The following is a 20,732-nucleotide window of genomic DNA, read 5'->3' on the forward strand; positions in this document are numbered from 1 at the left end:
GTATATATCTGCCAGGTAAGTATGTATGAAACCTTTTGTTGTAAGCATAACAATCTCATTTTCATACAATCAACTTACCTGTCAGATATATACATAGCTGATTGGCACCCTTCGGTGGAGGGTAAGAGACAGCTTCTATATGGAATAGACAGGTAAACAACATATGTTGTAGGTATAAATAAAACCTTGGTTCCTACCTGATAGGTGGTAGACTTCGTGGGTGTTTGCCCAGTAGTCTGCATCACCTCAAGAAACTTTAGCGAGATATATGATCTATGGCCAAGAGTTCTTGTGGGTCTGCCGATGGGGTCTTACCCACTTACTCGGCAGAGCCTAAAAGGACTTTGTCAATGGGTGCTGATCCACTTATATGACAATACACCTTATGAAGGAGCACACAACCAATCCCGACCACCTGATCCTAACCATATGTTAGAACTACAGATTGTTAAGAGTTATCCCCGAACTCGTCACAACAATCGTAACTCAAAACCACTACGCACACATACATAATTTTCAAAAAAAAAATTATACTCAACTAATTGGATATGACAAGAATTCTCTTACTGAACAACATAGACGGCCGCCCGTGCTAGCCTAAGTCCTCTATTGTTCGAAGAGACTCGACCATATCCAAAAAGAAGAAAAGTATATACATTTTAAGGATTGGTGTCGGCTCCCGTACCCAGAATCGTATCCGCCGATACGAAAGGACCTAGAGAAAAACACTTCTCATATGTCACACGCACGTCTTTCAAGTAATGAGATGCAAATACTGAGTCGCATCTCCAAAATGTCGTATCTATTATGTTTTTAACGACATATTCTTATGAAACGAGAGAGACGTCGCTATAGCTCTCACTTCATGAGCTTTTACTCTCAACAGTTGTAACTGTTCGTCAGGACAGGCCTTATGAGTGTCTGTAATGACGTTTCTTACAACGAATGCCAGCGCATTCTTGGACATCAGTCTTGTGGGGTCTTTACCGCGCACCAAAGACCTTGTCTAGAGCCTCCCATTTGATGCTTTCTCTGAAGGTAGAACTTCAGAGCTCTAACAGGGCAGAGAGACCTCTCTGTTTCTCTGCCTACGAGACTCGACATGCCTTTGACTTCGAATGACTTAGGCCAGGGATTCGTAGGATTCTCGTTTTCCGCTAAAAACAGGGTCTTAAACGAGCAAATCGCTGAGTCTCCCTTGAATCCTACTTCATCCTGCAGAGCCTGCAATTCACTAATTCTCTTTGCCGTAGCTAAAGATAATAGGAATAGGCATTTTCGGGTAATGTCTCTAAACGATGCCCGATGAGGAGGTTCGAATCTTTCCGATGACAGATACTTTAGAACTACGTCTAGGTTCCAGTTCGGAGGTACTGGTTCCTTAGACTTTGAAGTCTCAAAAGACCTTATGAGATCGTGGAGATCTTCATTATCTGCCCGATCTAATCCTCTGTTCCTGAATACAGCCGAGAGCATACTTCTATATCCCTTTATTGTGGATACGGCTAGATGAGATTTTTCTCTCAGGAATAGCAGGAAATCCTCAAATTTCCGCTATAGAGGTAGTGGAGGAGGACAACTTCTTGGATCTACACCTCCTTCTAAATACCTCCCACTTCGATTGGTATACTTTCGTAGTGGAGGTTCTGCGTGCTCTCGCGATCGCGCTTGCTACTTCGCGAGAAAAGCCTCTCGCTCTGACAAGTCTTTCGATAGTCGAAAGGCAGTCAGAGCGAGAGCGGAGAGGTTTGATGGTACCTCTTGAAGTGCGGTTGTATGAGAAGATCCGTCCTTCCTGGTAGGGATCTTGGAAAGTCTACGATCCACTCTACCACCTCCGTGAACCATTCCTGGGCCGGCCAAAAGGGGGCTATTAACGTCATCCTCGTCTCCTTTGACGCCACAAACTTTTTCATTACTAACCCCAGGATTTTGAATGGGGGAAAAGCATAAACGTCTACTCGAGACCAATTTAGCAGGAAGGCATCTACCATAAGTGCTCTTGGATCTTCCACGACCGAGCAAAACACTGGGAGCCTTTTTTGAAATGAATGTTGCGAAGAACTCCACATGAGGAGTTCCCCACAGAGACCAGAGATCGAGACACACTTCCTCGTGTAGAGTCCATTCTGTATGAAGGACCTGGTTCCTACTGCTGAGCCTGTCCGCCCTCACATTCCTTACTCCCTGTACGAACCTTGTCATCAGGGAGATGTTCCTGTGAGACGTCCAAAGTAATAGGTCTCTCGTGAGCTCGTAAAGGAACGAGGAGTGCGTCCCTCCCTGTTTCCGAATGTAGGCAAGTGCGGTGGTGTTGGGCGTCAACTCGTCTCCGTACTCCTCAAGAAGAAGGGTAGTCAAACACTTCTAGTTAGACAGACCTTCTCTTCCACTATATTCGTCATCCGAGTTTTCCTCTAACTCGGGATTTAAAAGCGTCTCCGCTCTCCTTTCCGAACATTCTTCTTCTTGCGGAGACAAACTCCTAACAGGAGAGGGGCTAAGGAATGATAATCCTTCCTCTTCCGCTCTAATAGTCTTGGAAGGCGTCATAAGCTTCGGCTTCTCTAGAATTTTTTAGAAGACTCTTCATGCTTACATGACGCTTCTCGTTTGCCAAGCGTCATGGATGACGTCTTTTGCTGACGTCTCGATGACGCTTCGCGCTTGGAAGACGCTCCGCTCTCCAAAGGCGTCCTACTTGTGTCATAATATTGGACGGAGCGTCATGTCTATGCTCCGTTTCCAATGACGCTTCGCGTCTAAAAGACGTCTTACGTCTCTCTGGCGTTACGAAACTCTCGTAAGCACCTGTTCTCGCTCTCGCACTAGACGCTTCTGTAAGACGTTTAGCCGTTTCCCGTCTGTATGACGCTTGTCGTTGAACAGGTAAGAGAGGACGAGACTTCTTAATTGGAAGCGTCACGTCCTTCCGACGTTGCGCTAAAACTCCCACTCGAGATGACAGTTGCTCTTGAACTGCTATAATGATTTTTCTTGACGCTTCTCCCACGTCCAGTGCATGACGTCTTTCGTCATCACTCGGTGGGGAAGAAGGAAAAGGTACTTCCGCGTACACTTCAGGTGACGCTGACGCCCCCTTCGCTTTCTTGCTAGAAGCGTACTAGAGTCAATCTGAGAAACGCTTCTGGAACTAGAAATCCATGTCAGGCGTCATATGACGCTCCAGCGGTCTCGACAAGTTCGATTCCTTCCACCCTCGTTTAGGTGAGGGAGAGGGAGAGGACGAGAAACCCTCGCGAAGGACGCTTTTTCTATAGTGCCCTTGAGCCGCCTGCAACGAAGCAGAGCTAGCTGAAGGGACGTCTGACCGTTGGGGATTCCCCACAACCTCCTTAAGGCTTTCGACTTTCCTTCTCCTCTGAGCTCGTGAGCTTGGAAGAGGTCTAGGCCTGGGAGCGTCGCAGGAGCCTGGCACCTACTGGTGCTTGGAGGAGAAATTTTTCATTTTCCCTTTTTAAAGGGACGAAAGGCGGACCTACCTCTCTTCTCTGGAGCCTTCCTTCTTGCGGGAGGTCTGGAGATCGGACCACCTCGAAAGGGCTGCATAGAAGTGCTGGGTTCTTTCTTGTCAGAAACTAAAGCAGGTTTCTTCTTCCTAGCCGACTGCGTCAGAAGATCCTGCGTCGCCTTCTCAGTTAAAGAGTGAGCCACGTCCTTCACTATCTGAGAAGGGAACAAATAGCCAGACAGAGGTGCATACAGTAGAGCTGCCCTCTGAGCATGCGAGACTGCCTTTGTTAAGAAGGCGCCATACACCGTCCTTTTCTTTAAAAGACCTGCTCCAAATAATGAAGAGACTTCAAAAGATCCATCCTGTACCGCTTTGTCGATGCAAGACAAAATGCATAACAGGGCTTCAGGTTCGATTCCCTCTGAATCATGAGCTTTCTTGGACATCACCCCAAGGGACCAATCCAAGAAGTTGAAGACTTCCAATACATGGAAGAGTCCCTTGAGGAGATGATCCAGTTCTGAAATACTCCATGTAATTCGAGCAGAATTGAGACTTGGACGCCTTGAAGCGTCAACTAACGTCGAAAAAATCTGCCTCTGTTGTAGAAGGGAGAGCGATACCCATATCTCCCCCGTCTTGTACCATATGCCTCTTTTCCCAGCTAACCTTTGCTGGAGGCATGCAAAAATACTGTCCTGACTAAGTCTTTCTTCGACTTCATCCAGGAGTCTAAGCGTGTAAAGCCCGCTTCATCGAGATGGTGGGCTTCATCTTCAGAAAAGACGAGGGCTTCTTCGCCTTCGCACTAGAAAAGAGCGAGCGTGGAGAAGGAGGAGCAGCCGGAGTCAACTCGTCTCCGTATTCCTCAAGAAGCAGGGTAGTCAACACCTTATAGTTGGACAAGCCCTCTCTTCCATGATCGTCATCATCCGAGTTTTCCTCCAACTCGGGATATATCTGAGTTTCCGTTCTCCTTTCTGAACTTTCCTCTTCTGGAGGAGACAAACTCCTGATAGGAGAGGGGCTAAGGGAATGAAACTCTTTCCTTTTCCCGTTTTAATAGACTTGGAAGGCGTCACAACCTGCGGCTTCTCTTGCACTGTAGAAGGACGTCTTGTATGGACGCTTCCCGCTCTCCGAGCGTCATGTATGACGTCTCTTGTTGACGTCTTGATGACGCTTCGCGTCTGGAAGACGCTCCGCTCTCTAAGGGCGTCCTACTCGGCGTCACAATCTTGGATGGAGCGTCACGTCTCAGATTCGCTTGAAATGACGCTTCACTTCTAAAAGACGTCTTTCGTTTTTCTTGTCTTACAACACTCTCTCTTCGAGCAGGTGAGAGAGGACGAGACTTCTTAATTGGAAGCGTCACGTCCTTCCGACGGGCGCTAAAACAAAAATCCCACAACGAGATGACAGTTTGTTCCTGAACCGCCATAATTATCTCTCTTGACGCTTCTCCCACGTCTAGTGCATCATGACGCCTCTCGTCATCACTCGGGGAAGAAGCATGATGGGGTACTTCCTCATAAGCGTCAGGTGACGCTGACGCCACCTTCGCCTTCTTAATAGCAGACGGGGCGTCATCCGAGAAGCGCTCTGGGCTCGAATCAATGTCTTGCTTCATATGACGCTTCAGCGGTCTCGATAAGTTCGACTCCTTCCACCCTCGTTAGGTGAGGGAGAGGGAGAGGACGAGAAACACTCGCGAAGGACGCTTTTCCTATAGCGCCCTTGAGCTGGCTGCCATGAAGCAGAGCTAGCTGAAGGGACGTCTGACGTTGGGGATTCCCCACGACCTCCTTAAGGCTTTCGACTTTCCTTCTCCTCTGGGCATGGGAGCTTGGAAGAGGTCTAGGCCTGGGAGCGCCGCAGGGACGATCAAACGCCCCCTCCACAACACTGATAGGACTCACTTCACTAAAATGTTCACTATCACTAGCCTTACCTTTCGAGTCAGCCATCTTGGACTTCATGTCTCTAATAGTCGCTTTCAGATTGGCGATTTCCGATGCCGAATCCGAAAAGACACTCTGAGAATGAGATCTATAGGGGAGAATCTACAGTAGTAGGGTTAGAATTATCCGTGAAAGGCTCAATAGGCCTTGAACTCACACCTTTTAGTCGTCTAACTCTATCCCTCTCTAACTTCTTCAAATAAGAAGTCAAAGTCTTCCACTCTTCTGCATTCAAACCCTCGCATTCCTTACAAGTGTTAATAGCAGAACACTGAACCCCCCTACATTTACGGCATACAGTGTGAGGATCAACCGAAGCTTTCGGTATCCTCACCCTGCAGCCTACATTCACACACATTCTCACACTCACATTAGAATCAGACATACTGAGAAAAATCCAAAAGAGTTATTCCAAACACAGTCCACAGTAGCGAATGCCAAAACACGATCTAAATACGTCACCAAAAAGCCGAAAAAAAAACGTTGATCAAATGTTGAAAAATGAATCTAAGTCAGGAGGTAATAACAACAATGTTGATACCACCGGCGACAGAGAAAATATGATAGAAAACGGGGATGGTTCCTAGTCCTGCCACCCAGGGCAGGCCGGTAGATCACCTGACCTACCTGTAGCGAGTGGCGCGAAATTTGAATTTCTGTCGGGGACGACGGAGTCTTAGCTATGTATATATCTGACAGGTAAGTTGATTGTATGAAAACTGTCTTTCCTTGGTCTCTCTTAGTGTCCATCCAATCCTTCATTATTCTCAACGCTCTCTTGGAAGAGCGTGATAAAACCATCTTCGTAAAGTTGGACTTCTTAGATGCCTTCCCTAGCGTGAACTCTGAAGGTGGGGAACGAGGAGCAGCAGGAATAAAGTTTTCCGGAAACAGTTACGTGAAAGCTTTCATGAGCCTTTTTAAGTCCGACAAAGGATGCTGATCTTTCCGATCCTCTTCGTCGGAAAACTCTTCTATCGGATCAAAAGGAGAAGGGGGGAAAGTCATCATTCCCTTCTTCCGATCGTCCCATAACGGAAGTAGCGACGTCATGTTTCGTCCTGGGGCTCGTCAACAGGTACGCTCGAGGGGATGACCGCTTGGAAGCTAAAACCTCTCGCCTCCCTTCGTCTGTCGACTTTCCTTCTCACAGGGGTTGGTGAGCTTGGAAGAGGTCTAGGACTAGGAGCACGACAGATCCGAGCGGCTGCACCCTCCACCGCACTTGCACTAATTTTTGTATCACTTGTCACTTTTAGATCTCTTACATTAGACCATAATTTCTCCCTGTCTTCTGCAAGGGATTCTACCCATTGACCAAGGGCTTGAATGGCCGCCATCATGTCCTTTAATGTTGGAGGCATAAAGTAAACAAGGGAGCCGTTTTGTTTTGTTACTGAAGTGGGTGGCGTTCGAGCACATGCGAACGTAGGCTTCTAGATGTAATCCTTAGGCTAGTAGGCTACATATGTACAGTGATGCTCAAATCTCATGCGATATGACTCCATAGGATTTCGTTCAAAATTCACTTGCTAGCAACCTAGAGTGCTCCATATTTATCTACTATTTCAATGCGAAAACACGATTTTCAAGTACAATAGGGCCATAATATGTATCATAAGAGTGAAATCTGTCATATATTTAAAATTGTAAGAAAATGTCACGTGTAGCCAAATTTCAGAAAAACTTACGAAACCTTTTCAAAACTCTCGTTCACTCATTGCTGAAGCATTTGACCAAAACGAAGTCGCCATCAAACCTCAGTTCAAATGTTAAATAAATAAATAAATAAAAATCGAAATAAATTTTCGTAACATTAATAATGCTTCCAAAGCAAACATAAAATATGAAATAGTTCTATTTGATTGCTTTTACCCTCAACGCTGAAAAAATGAAAATATGTATATACGAAAGTAGAATGCGCCCACCTATAGCAACGTGTGAGGGAAGCATGTGTGAGTATCATTAGTGTCGGTGCAACAACAGCCACCTGGTATATAAGTAAGTCTACAATGAGTAGCGACCATCAAATTATCTTGAAAACATTTACTTTATATGTGTTAAAGGAATATTTGGATTTTCATACATAATTATTCGTTATCTTTCTTAAATATTTCAAAAATGATAGCATACTAGCTAATATTTGCCTATTTGTCAAAGCAAAGATATTATTCCTAGGCCTAGGTGTTAGATTGATTTACTTTACACTTAACATCCATATATCTATATTAACAATTTCTGGCCAGAAAGCAAATGAGGTTATCTACATTCTTGCACTTCAAGCCAACTTATGAAAGAAAAAATTATATATACACCAAAAGCAGGACTTTTCAGAAAATAAGATTGTAAACCAGTTGAAAAACAAGTGTTCCATACGTATGATATTTCGATTAATAGTCATCTTCACCATATAACCAAAATCATTAGCATCTTTTATTCTTCAAAGAACAAGTAATCTCTAAAAATAAAAACATTAGTAAAGATTACATCTCAGAAAGCTTAGATTATTTTTCTAGGCCTATAAATAATTTTGCAACATACAGGGAGCTTAAACACAGCCTGAAACTTCAACATTCAAAGAAAACTAGTAGTAATTCATATTCCTCAAAGAACAGGTAATCTCTACAAATAAATTAATTAGTAACAGATTACATCTCAGATGGCTTAAATTATTTTTTTAGGCCTATATAAAAATTTTTCCAACATACAGGCAGCTTAAACGCAGCCGAAAACTTCAACATTAAAATAAAACTTGTTTTAATTCATATTCCTACTTTGAAATTGTTGTTATGACTGTTAAGCTTATAAGGTCCACTGTCATAATGCTGCAGACGTGGTTATGTTGACCAGTCCGAGGAGCATGTTAAGTGTGCTTTAATTGCTGGCACCGCTAACCTTATCACACCGCACTTTGAACTAAGCAACGTAAAGATAAAAAAAATAAAAAATAGATTCAAATCACACAAATTAAGAAATATACCAATGCATAAAAGGGATCATATCTATTTAACCATAAGGAAAATAAGGCTAGCTGTGAATTCACAAACTTTTCGACATGAATGACATTACAAATATAAAAAGAAAAATAATAGCACTACTTGGCAACATCACGTTGAGTCTGAGAATATGGACGATACAAAAAGAATCATGTCGCATGAGATTTGAGCCCCACTGTACAGTATAGTATGTATACTACATATACGTATTTTTAAGGCTAATGTAAAATAACTTTGAAAATGTCTTGAATTTAGTTTAAGGTGATAGTTGAAGACATATTTGGTGCTTGAACTAAAGTAGGCAGTTATAAACATTGGAATAGTGGTCTTGGGTGGGTTAATTATTAAAGTAGGCAGTTTAAAGCAATTTTTGACGGGGGGTACCAGGATAACACGGGTATTTACTTATCACGGGGGTTCTGGGCCCTATCCCCCCACGATTATCGAGGTCCTACTGTAATTACAATCAAATAAGCACTGTGGAGTTTCAGTTGTGATGACAGTAAGGATACACTGATTACAAGTAAAAATGAATTTCAGTTCAAACCAAGACCCCAGGAATAAGAAGTTTCAGATTTTCACTAATATAGACAACAAAATGTTGTTTTATTGTGCTGATTACAACTGCAATCTTGAGTAAGATTAATAAACATTACATATATATGCTAACATTGTTCCAATGAGTGCTGAGAAGGCTGGGAAAGATGTTGGATCCTTGCTAGTTACAAATGGCACCTCAGTCGGTGGACGCCATATTGGATTTAAAAACTGCCTTGAAAACATATTTTACGAAGACCTCACATGCCTATTTTAGTTCATATGGCGCTTTCACATATCACATTATGTTGACGAAACTCCAATCTTATGAATGGTATGCTTAAAGATGTACTTGTATTCTTGTTTCATCAATTAAATATTGAGTGAATAAGGCAGATCCACCCGATGACGATGGATCCAAAGCGGTGTTTCCCCCATGAGAATTTATCTAAAAGGATCCATTTAGGTACTACTTTTATACAATTTGTAAAATAATTAGGTATTGGAATTAAAAAACATTACAATCAAAACTTTACTTGGAAATACTGATACACCTAAAAAATAGGCATATCATATACTATGATGCCCTCTAAATACAGTTATGACCTGGTATACAAGGTTATATCAAAATGAGATTCTGTATTTCACTTTCATGACTTGTGGTGCTCTAGGTCTGGTAAGGATTAAGCACTTTGAATTTGGTTAGGATGTATCCCATAAGCTAACCTTAACCTAAGATGCCGAGTCCTACCCTAGCCAATGAGGCTTTGCCTACCTTGGAACCCCCCATTGGATAACAATCATGTGCACAAATAAACTACCTATTCTGGGTAGATATGGGTAATACTAACTCTGCGTCGGGTAGTACTACTTCTTTGGAAATTTCAGCTTCCAATACCTAGTAATTGGGTTGCTTATTACAAATATGCCGTTATGTTTTGGGGGTTGACTGTAATTAGCTAACCCCCAGGGCCTGGTACTAACCACAGCAAGAAACAATTGATGCTCCAATTCCTAGTGGCTGTCGTTGTTGCAACGCCAGTAAGAATTAATACATCAATAAATCCTAGTGGCTGTCCTATTCGTGGGAATGTTCCTTGCTGTCCATGCAGAGGTGCTGCCTACCTAGAATTACCCTATTCTGCAGTACTTATCATTTGCCAACTTGCCACAATGAAGTAGCCTAGTCTAGACTAGACTTTTACCAGAGTTAATAGTAGCTATAGGTAGGTACCTACTAGGTACGGCACTGACTAGCTATAGTAGGCTAGGTAAGCTACTGGGCAATAGCAGAATGATGGGAACAGGTTCTTCTGACATAAACAAACCTAACCTTCCATAGAAAGTCATGTCCTGAGCTACCCAGACCTTACCTTCCTGACCTCCCTTAGGGCAGCGTTCCCTAACCTGGTCAGAGGGGCCTTTGCCCTCCCCACCCCCACCAACAAACATTAAACATAAAGAGACAATGAACTTAACCTGATTTCTGTTCAGAGATATTCCCATCATACTCCAGGACTACCACTCTCACTAAAACCGAACTAGCGTAGACTAGGTTACTTAGGTAGTACCTAGCGTACTAGGCCTACCTAGTTCCTAGTACTAGGTAGTAGGTATCTACATGATTACCCTATTGCTTGCAAACTGGTAGGCGAACTAGCCTAGGTACTTAGGTAGTACCGAGCCATAGAATTTGCAAAACTCTGCTTTATGTAACATATACTACCTACTTAGGTAGGTATTACACGGACCCCACAAACCATTTTCATGTGTAGCTGTTATGTCCCAACAAGTTTACCAACAGCGGGAAACTGCAAAGCTAAGCGAAGACAGTCTACCTTTCAGCAATGACGAGAGTTCCGTCTCCCAAGGGCCTCTGGTTCATGAACGCCTTCGTATTTTCCTGACGAAGACGAATACCTTCAGTAGCGGGTGGTAAATTGGGAAGCAACATCATCACCACTTGAAAGAAATAATGCCGATGAAAGGTTCGCAGGCAATTTCCCGCGTGGATACACGCTCGATACTCAAACGACGATCAGCGAGGTCTGGTGTCGCAGAAGTTAACTTAGAAGAGGAAATATTCATTATTAGTAGTAGTAGGGAATAGGAAGCACCCCACAGTTTCCATGGTGAATGTCTTGGCGATGTAACGGCCCGTGTTTTTCGTCTTTGAAGTCACTTTTGTCTCCGATTGTAAATTTTAAAAAAAATTTCAGATCAGGATAAAAGACTTTAAATGGATAAGCGATGACAATGATGTACTGGATTAGTTATGAGCTACTGCATCTCTTGCGGAACTAAGAAAAACTGAACACTCTCATATCTGCATAAAAAGGCTTTGCTGAGGAACAAGTATTTTTCAGTAAATCAGCCATCGAATTATCACGATGCTAACAGTTTGAATTAGTTACGTGCAAGTTTTCCCCTGATGATGCAGTTTTACCTGGTTTTCGACAACACTAGAAATAATATGCGAGAAAAAGCAACTTACTGAAAAATCTATAAACTGTAACTGATGAATGAAATAGGGCTCACTAAATGGGATAGTTGATAGCCGAAAAGAGGTTTTTCAAAAAATAAGAAAAAAAGCAAGCAAAAAAATGCAATCGAATTTTCTGCACAGAGTATGATGCTGCAGAAACTCTCTGCTACAGCCCATGAAACGCTCAGCTGCAGCCCATGAAACTTTCAGCCATGGCCTGTTGGCGGCCTGTGTTTTGGCACTTAGAGCAATGCCAATCGCACGATCAAGGCTGAATTTAACCTCAAATGAAAAAAAATAAAAAAAGCTACTGAGGCTAGAGGGTTGCAGTTTGATATGTCTGGGGAGATTGAACGGTGGATGATCACCATTCCACTTTGCAGCCCTCTAGCCTCTTTAATTTTTAAGATCCGAGGGCGGAACGGAAGGGAATGCTGAATACATACCCAAGTGAACACAATAATTTACCATTATAATTCATATTCAGATATTTTTTTAGAGGTATTTTTCTTCCTGATGAATTTATCATGTGCACTATAGTGTAAGGACAACGCTTTTTCCCTATTTTCATTGTATCCAATTATAAGGTCGCGTTGTTCTTAATTCCATCCGATAGAGCGTTCAGCGGCCTTTCCGCCGATGTATAACACATGCAATTCCATTATTTGTACGCCTTAATATCTCTAAATGTATGTTTGTAAGAAAACACAAATCTACTGTCTCAGAGTCATTTCTGTTCCCGGTGCCAGACTGTACTACTTATCCGTCCGCACCTGTCTATGTCAACCCAGTTTGTCTGTAAATAAATCAATACGGGCTGCTCTACGAGCAAGAGCCCGTGCTGGCACAAGGCCAGCTTAATCTTAAACAACTAAATAAATCATCAGTATCCCAGCGACCTGTCTTAATCTCTGGTCCTCACAATAGCTTATTCATAATAATTTTACTTCTTATCATAAAAATGTTTCGTCATAGTGTTTTAGCGAGATTTCCGTGCAGCACATAGTTTTCTTACTTGATTTTTGTCGATTTCTAGCGTATATTGTATTCTTACTCTGCTTGCCTTGCTATATTTCTGCGCATTGTATTTCTTCTCTTTGTCAACAACTTTAAATCTGCAAAATAGAGAGAAAAATTAAGATTTAATTGATTTGATTATTATTCAGTTTAAGAAGGTCATTTGTCTTGAGTTAACTCTTGCGAGACGCAGTTGAAGAATCATTAATCGTAGTATCTAAGGTTGACGTTTTCCTTCAGTTATAGCATTCCTACGAGGCATAAGTTTGTCATCAGTGAAACCATTCGAGTGTCCTAGTTACCAAGAGTCACTTAATTTTTCCTGTATTTTATCATTCAATAAATACCAAAATTAGATTAGGCCCAGGTCAAAGGCTCCTTAGGACTAGACTTATAGATTTTAGACGTACATGACAAGCACTGGGGGAACGTAGGCCATTCAGGGCTGAAACGAAAATTGACAATAAAAATGTTTGAAAGGTGTAACAAGAGGAAACCTCGCAGCTTGCACTATTAATCAATTGTTAGGAGCGGGTGGAAAGTCAGATGGAAGAGAAAATATGAACGGAGGTACAGTCAAAGGAATAAAAAGAGTTGCAGCTACTGGCAGAAGGGGCGCTGTAAAGAACCTTAAGAGATGCCTACGTTGCACCGCAAGGGGTGCACTGATGGCACTACCCCGCTACGGGGCGGTTCCTTAGGAGGAGAAATTAATAAAAAATTCGGAATTGGCAGGACTAATTTTTATTTGCTGACATTTTAAATTGTATGTTACACAAGGCAAACACTGTATTGTAAATAAAATATATGCAGTGTAGGTCAAAGGAACAAAATCCATTTCAATATTATTTCTCTGTTTTCGTATTCAATACGTTTGGAACTGAAGGAGAACACCAGCTTCCTGAGTGGCACTTTATTTCCCACATCCGTAATTGTTTACAACCGGAGACGAGTGCCAAAAATTTTGACCTTATCTGAATTCTTACTGTTATGAATTCTCTTGTATTTTGGATAAAACGCGAATTTCTAAGAGGGATTATGTGACCTAGGCTATCACATTATCATTGTTAAATAAAGGTCAGTTCACCTCTTAATATAACCTACATTTTCGTTTTTTGTGTCAGTGCTATTTTCCATAAAAACCGTATCCAACATATGCGTGTTTACTTTCCTTTTTTTTTCTCTCTCGATTTCTACCTTATTCCTTGCTGGTTTGCCCGAAAGTGTATAGCGTGCCTACAACTCATAAAAGCTTGAACATGACATATACGAAAATTGGGAATTCAGCCCTTTGTTTTTCAATGCCACACTCGATCAATTAGCAGCCAGCTGAACCGCGAAGATCGACACACTTTTATACTCATTCCTGATCGTATCACTTGATACCAGGCAGGTGTTAGCTGGTCATGAATCCTCGTTGCTATGGAGTTGGGAGTTCGCCTTCCCCCAAACACCGGGACAGAAATGACAAGGCCGACTGAAATACGGAAACTTTCATTAACGTACATAAACACTCACATGGAATGACTTGTTTATTCTGCATGCTTATTGACATAAATTTGTGCAAATGGCTTGCTTTCTTATATAGCCTACATACGTAATCATGCGTATGATAGCTCAATAATAGATATTAACATTTAAATATGCATACAGATTCTGTTTAATCCGCGATTCATTCGTAATGGTACAACGAAGAACGGAGTTCTCTATTTACTAATGTTAATCTGCTAGTTTATAATTAACGTTAGTAAATCTTACTTTGGTTTTACCCTAATTGCTATCGTTAATGTAGTCTATAGAAGATTGTGTTTAAGTCATTATCTCCTTTTCTTCAGAAGCTTATTGCAGCTCTTGGAGCCCTTTGAAAGGCCCTGTATTCCTGTAGATCTATTTTTCATACTATGTTTTCCAGATTTCAAAAACAAAGCTCGTTCAAGCAAAACCTTGAATTGTATTGTACAAAAACGTTTGCACACGACGCAATTAAGTTTTCATTCGCAGTTGTTAGCCCTTTTGGCCAATGAGTTGGCCGATAGGATTTTGGAGAAATCCTTTTCTATTCATAACCTAAAAACTAAGCCGACAGGACGTGTCGGGCTGTTAGCTCTAAAAGCCACCACAGGTCTTCCCTCACGCTCGAACTGTTCAGACACACCTGAATCTTATTGTGACCAACCCGCACAGTTTTATCTGCCTGTGCAGACGACCTGAGCATTCATTTCAATCAGTATGCCTGGGTCGAAACGACCTGCGCAGGCGCGCCTGAGCGTTAATAATGGGAGGCCACCAGTACTGCCGAGGTGCGGAATTTTCGGCTGCTATGCGGAATAAAAAGTCTACGGGGCAGCTATCCAAGTTTGTATTCCACATCTGCATTTTCAGCAGCAATTTCTTCATGGCGCATTCATGTAAATTTATCATATACAAATTGCAATATTTTTTACTTTTAAACAATTTCTCATTCAAATACAATATTATAAAAGAAAAGACTCTTAGCAGAATATGACGATGATATAATTAATGTACATCAATCTGTTAATATATTATAAAATTATTTCCTATATGATTTAATGAGTTATACACAGATACGTAAACGCTGTTATGCTTATTACAAACTTATCTGTAAATATAATTATCTGGGACAAATAAGAAAGGAAAAAATAATACTTCTCATATGTATATAGTATATATGTATATGTATATGTATGTATATATGTACAGTGCATGTACATAAATATATGTAAATCTAATGTATATAAATATGTATATATAGATATATATATGTATGAATGTATATATATGTGTGTATGAATATATATATATATATATATATATATATATATATATATATATATATATATATATATATCTAATAAAATGAGCCCATAAAAACACCAAAATATAGAGAGAAAAGTACTATATTTCAGAGACTGCTGTCTCCCTCTTCAGGTAGATGAATGAGAAAAGTTTACAGAAAAGGTGGTATTTATACAAAGAGGTCCATCCACAGGCAAGCCAATTTACGTCACCCCTGCTGATAATCTTCCTTTAATCTTCTTAAGTGTTGGTTGAATGAAAACCTTGTCGATCGTATCTGAAATCCATGCTCCTTTTGAGATGTTCATTACCTGCCTCTCTTTTATTAAGGCCGATTACATCATTTGACTCTTGTACCGGCAGTTGCTGCTATAAATTACACGTGACAAATTCCAGTTTATTCTATGGTTATGTTCATTTATATGGTTGAAAATAGCCGAGTTCTGTTGTCCATACCTAACTGACCGTTTGTGTTGTATTAGTCTCTGGGGAAGTGATTTACCTGTAAATCCGATGTAAGATTGGTCACAGTCCTGGCATGGGATTTCGTATACCCCAGTGTCCTTGGGAGATGTCTTTTGTCGGACGTTAATCAGGGATTTGGCTAAGGTGTTTGGGTAAGTAAATGCAAAAGGATTAGATTTTCCGAGGGTGTGGGTTACTCTCTTAATCGTGTCCAGGTGAGGAATTTTTATTTTATTGTTGGGTGTATCTCTGGTCTTGTCTTTAGGGGGTCGGTAGAAAATTACGTTTGCTTTGTGAATTGCTTTCTCAATTATATGGTCAGGATACTTTAAAGACGAAAGTTGCTTGCGAATTAGTTCAAATTCTTTTTCCAGGAATTCTGGCGAACAAATTCGTAAGGCTCTTAAGAACAGGTCGCTAGCTACACCTATCTTGATAGTAATGTCGTGATAGCTAAAGTAGTGAATGTATGAAAGAAGAGAACGTTGGTTTTCTGTATATGGTAAATTTGTATTCTGTCGTGTCTGATTATTAAAACATCAAGAAAAGGAATTTTGTTGTCTGGGGCAATTTTAATGAATTCCTCTCGAAATTAAACGCATTAGTGCCCAGCATCAAATTTAAAGTTAAATGGGAAACAGACAACAAAATTCCTTTTCTTGATGTTTTAATAATCAGAGACACGACAGAATACAAATTTACCATATACAGAAAACCAACGTTCTCACTTTCATACATTCTCTACTTTAGCTATCACGACATTACTATCAAGATAGGTGTACTGTAAGAGTGCTGCATATTGTATTGGAATACAACATTCTATAAAACTACTGTGATTCAAATTGTACAAAGAATTTCCAGTCACATAACATGGATTCCCTGGAAAATGACTTTGTGGTTAATCAAAGGTGTGTTTACTTTTGTTCTGTTACTGAATTGGGACTGAATTTAGATTCCAGGTGATTACTGGTCGCTGAACTGCATTCATTCAAAACAATTCTTATTATTTCTATGTTCTCAAATAATAAGCTAATTGTGAATTGCATATTTACATCCCATTTTTAATGTGTTACAAGGAGTCTCAAATATTTCCACGTTCAGAAAGCTACCTGCATATTATATTAAACAGATACGCAACGTCTTACTAAGGTTGCGTTCACACCAAACGCGTCGCGTCGAGTCGCGCTAATTCATCTAGTGTCATTTTCGCCTTAAATAGGAATAGGGATATTAGTGTTTTCTACTTTGTTCTCATATTGCATTTCAGTTTACGAACGCGAGTTATGTTCTAATAAAATTGTACTCCTTTATATCTTTTTTCACTTTTATGTAGGACAAAATGTAATATAATTAAATTTCAGTTCATCTTTTCTTTGTATCCATATGATATACATTTAACATCTAAAAACTTACCTATAGTTTTTGAAAATGTTTATGGTTGATTAGTTAATTATTATATTATATATTATATATATATATATAATATAGATATATATCTATTAAATCTTGATGTTTCGGCTAATTCGTTTAGAATTGTATCCTTTAATTATTATCCAGTAAAATTCAATAAAAATTAAACTTGCCTTAGAAAACTGGCCCTTTTTTCCCTAAGTTGCAATTGCCACCCTGTAGGTAGTATTGGTTTTGTTATAGACAAAAAGGTAAATAAAGGAAAATCCCCAAATTTATTTTAACAGATAAGATTAACAAAAAACCCATCCCGAGAGACGAGAGAGAGAGAGAGAGAGAGAGAGAGAGAGAGAGAGACGAGAGAGAGGGTGGCTGAGAGAGAAGAGGAGAGAGAGAGAAGATACGTACTGCAAAAAATCCCTGAGAGTGAGAGAGATTTCAGCAATTTATAGCACCAAGAGACAAGGGAGAGTTAAAAGAATGTTCAGAATATTTCCTGCTATATTTTGATAAATCGAAATATCTCTCGTCGTGGTATATAGAAAATCAACGAAAAATCGAGAGGGAGTGAGGGGAGTATGTCCAGTTATTGTTCGAAATACGGAGAGAAGTCTAACGCAGGAATAGTCCTCTTGTTTATTGTGGCTGCCTATTCACTGGTGAGGTTCTTCCTGACTACTGTTGATGGAGTTGAACAGCCCAAGGAGAAGGGACTGAAGGAGAGAATTGCGGCTTAGCAAGACACCATCCGGTGCCAGAGAGAACAGCGGGTGAACTTGGACAGGATAATTCTTCAGTTGCAACAGAGGCTCGACAACAATGAAGAGATTCAGAAGGTGGGCGGAAGGAAAGAACATACTCGTGTGATCCAGATCACTCAGGAGGTGTTGCAACAGCAGGCCTGGCAAGAAAGGGCCTACTCGCTCGAAGCTGACACGTTGTTCCTGAAGAGGGAGAACGACCAAGAAAAGAGGGAAAATCGGCAGCTGGAAGACAAGATCCTCAAGATCACAGATGAAAATCAGCAGCTGATGGAAGACAAAGGAAATTGGGGAGAGAAACGATGCCCTATGTGAGAGGATAAGGGAACTAACAGTGCGGTTGGCAGAGGCAAATAGCCAGGTTGAGAGGCAAGAGGAACTCGTATGACAAAAGGAGAAAGACCGGCAGTTAAAAAGCGAAGAAGCGGCGCGGATGGCGAGGCTCATCCAGGAACAAAAGGACGCGACCGAAAAGCGCGAATCCGGCAGGAAAGACGTCGAGGTCAGGTTCGAGCGCCTGCAAAAGGAAGTGGAAGACCTCAGGAAGGAAAAGTGTGGACTGCAGTGTGAAATTGAGGCTGCGAAACTCAAGAGGAAGGAGCTGACATGCCTTCTAGAGAAAGGAAATCTGGAGAGGAAGACCGGTGTCCAGGGCGAACGGAACGAAAAGCTGGAAGATGAGGTTGGACAGCTGCGAGGAGCGAAGGAGAAATTGGTTTACAACCTGAAGAACCTCCAGGGTAAAAACAGACGCCTGGAGAAAGACACATGGAAACTGAAGGAGCAGCTGTTCGTCTTCAAGGAATGGCAAGATCTCCAAGGAATGGCGCGATCTTCAAGGAATGGCGCTGGTCTCACAAAGATGGATGAGATGTGAAAAAATTTGAGGCCAATGTTTGCTGTATGGAAAGTTTAATGTTTATTGGTAATAAGTTTGCTTTGTTGAGTTGATCCTTGAAGGAAGTTGAAGTTGCAGGGAAATAAATATGCTGAAACGTTTTCTTAAGAGTTTTATTGATTCCTGAAAGGGAAAAGAAGATGGGAAGATTGAAGAAAGTGTGAGGAAAATGACAGGATTGGTGGAGAGCCAGGAGAAGAAGCATAGGATTCAGAGAGGCCCCAGGAGAACTGAAAGGATTCAAAAAAGCCCCAGAAGAACTATAAGGATTCAGAGAAGCCCCAGGAGAACTGAAAGGATTCAGAGAAGCCTCAGAACTGAAAGGATTCAGAGAAACCCCAAGAGAATTGGAAGGAGTCAGTGGCATATTCTGGTTCTAAGACTAAGCAAAGGTGTTGTCTATGATGGGACAGGCGGGCGAGGCCCGCCATGCGTCCCGGGAAGGGCGGGTGGGGCCCAACACGTGTCCCAGGACGGGCGGGCGGGGCTTGCCACGTGTCCAAGGATGGGCGGACGGGGCCCACCACGACTCCTGGGACGGGCGGGCGTGGCCCGCCAAGTGTTCCGGGACGGGCGGGCGAGGCCCGCGACGAGTCCCGGGATGGGCGGGCGGGGCCTGCCACGCATCCTGGGGTGGGTGGATGTGGCCCGCCATGCATCCGGGGATGGGCGGTCATGGCGCGCCACAGGTCCCGGGACATTTGAGATGGCCTTTGTCCAAAACGTAAGGGTAAAAAAGAGGAAATATGGGAAAATGGAGCGCTTCTGACTTACCTTAGATAATTGTTAAAGGGAATGCAAGGTCGCCATCGAAAACTCAGCGGATTAATCTAATTTACATTTATTTACAAGCAACATCGAGACGTACCTGTAGTCCTTAGTGGCTTGCACATGTATCGTGATGTCTGAGGAGGGCTCCAACCAGTGACAACGAAACAAAGGGGCTGACTTCAAGTCAGAGGCGAGCACATCTGCCCGATAACAGAAGCTGGCGTAGACTGAGGACGCATCAGGGCATTTCCAAGCGGCCTGGGATCACACACTGCCTACGGCATTGTCTGGAAAGATGCAAAAACACAGCCAGCAGATTTTTGGGAAAAGTGGTCTAAAGCTAGGAGTACCTAAAGCCCGCCAAGAAGCCTATATAACCCCTGCGACCTGCCCTTCTTACCGTACACACTAGGTCTAGTCGTTAACGGATTATTTTCACCCCAGACCGGACATGCCAATCTCCCCAATGTTTTAAAGGTGGGGGTAAAAATGGCTGCTCTTCAAGCAAATAACTAAAAATGAATGATACTGGGAAGATGAGGCGATCAAAAACCGTAATATTATATATATTAGTATATATATAGATATATATATATATATATATATTATATATATATCTATATATATATATATGAGAGATTTTTTAGATCCGCCACTGCCATACCATCTCAATCGTGACTCTCTTATCAGTTCTGTAATCTTTACTAAGCCTTCCCTTCGTCTTATTTCATCATTTTCCAATCTCTCAAACAGCAATACTCCCAAATCTACTCAGCATTCTCATCTCTGTTCTCTGAATCTTTACCTCCTCTTCTTCTTAGAGCCCATGTTTCTGCTCCATACATAACGCTGGTCTTATTACAGTGTTATATATCTTGACTTTTAGCTTGATTGGCATTTTCTTATCACATACTACTCTAGCTATCTTTCTCCACTTCCCCCATGCAGCTTTTATCCTACTGCCTTCCATAATGACACCTAAGGGTAATATTAAATAAAAGTATTTGAGTCTATATCAGACGATATTACAGAGTTTACGAAAGTAATATATATGAAAACACAAGTAACGGGTAAAGCACGGCTTACTAAATTGACGTAGTCATGATCAACCTCTCTTCCCGGTTTAGACAACAATTTCA

At 41.5% G+C, this 20,732-nt stretch overlaps 1 protein-coding gene across 4 annotated transcripts in view; it reads right to left on the reverse strand.

The window, feature by feature from the left end:
* The window catches only part of LOC135220829 (methylosome subunit pICln-like), a 64,057-nt gene extending 53,001 nt beyond the window's left edge, over positions 1-11,056 (reverse strand). For 3 of the 4 annotated variants that reach the window (XM_064258378.1, XM_064258377.1, XM_064258376.1), the window contains exon 1: positions 10,808-11,056. In XM_064258378.1, coding sequence (XP_064114448.1) covers positions 10,808-10,926 — 119 coding nt within the window. In that variant the 5' untranslated portion in view covers positions 10,927-11,056. The remainder of the gene's footprint in view (positions 1-10,807) is intronic. The other variant, XM_064258375.1, reaches the window with a different exon arrangement.
* Between the last annotated feature and the right edge of the window lie 9,676 nt (positions 11,057-20,732).

This window comes from Macrobrachium nipponense, chromosome 2 (genome assembly GCF_015104395.2).
Source record: "Macrobrachium nipponense isolate FS-2020 chromosome 2, ASM1510439v2, whole genome shotgun sequence".
In the NCBI taxonomy this organism is placed as follows: domain Eukaryota; kingdom Metazoa; phylum Arthropoda; class Malacostraca; order Decapoda; family Palaemonidae; genus Macrobrachium; species Macrobrachium nipponense.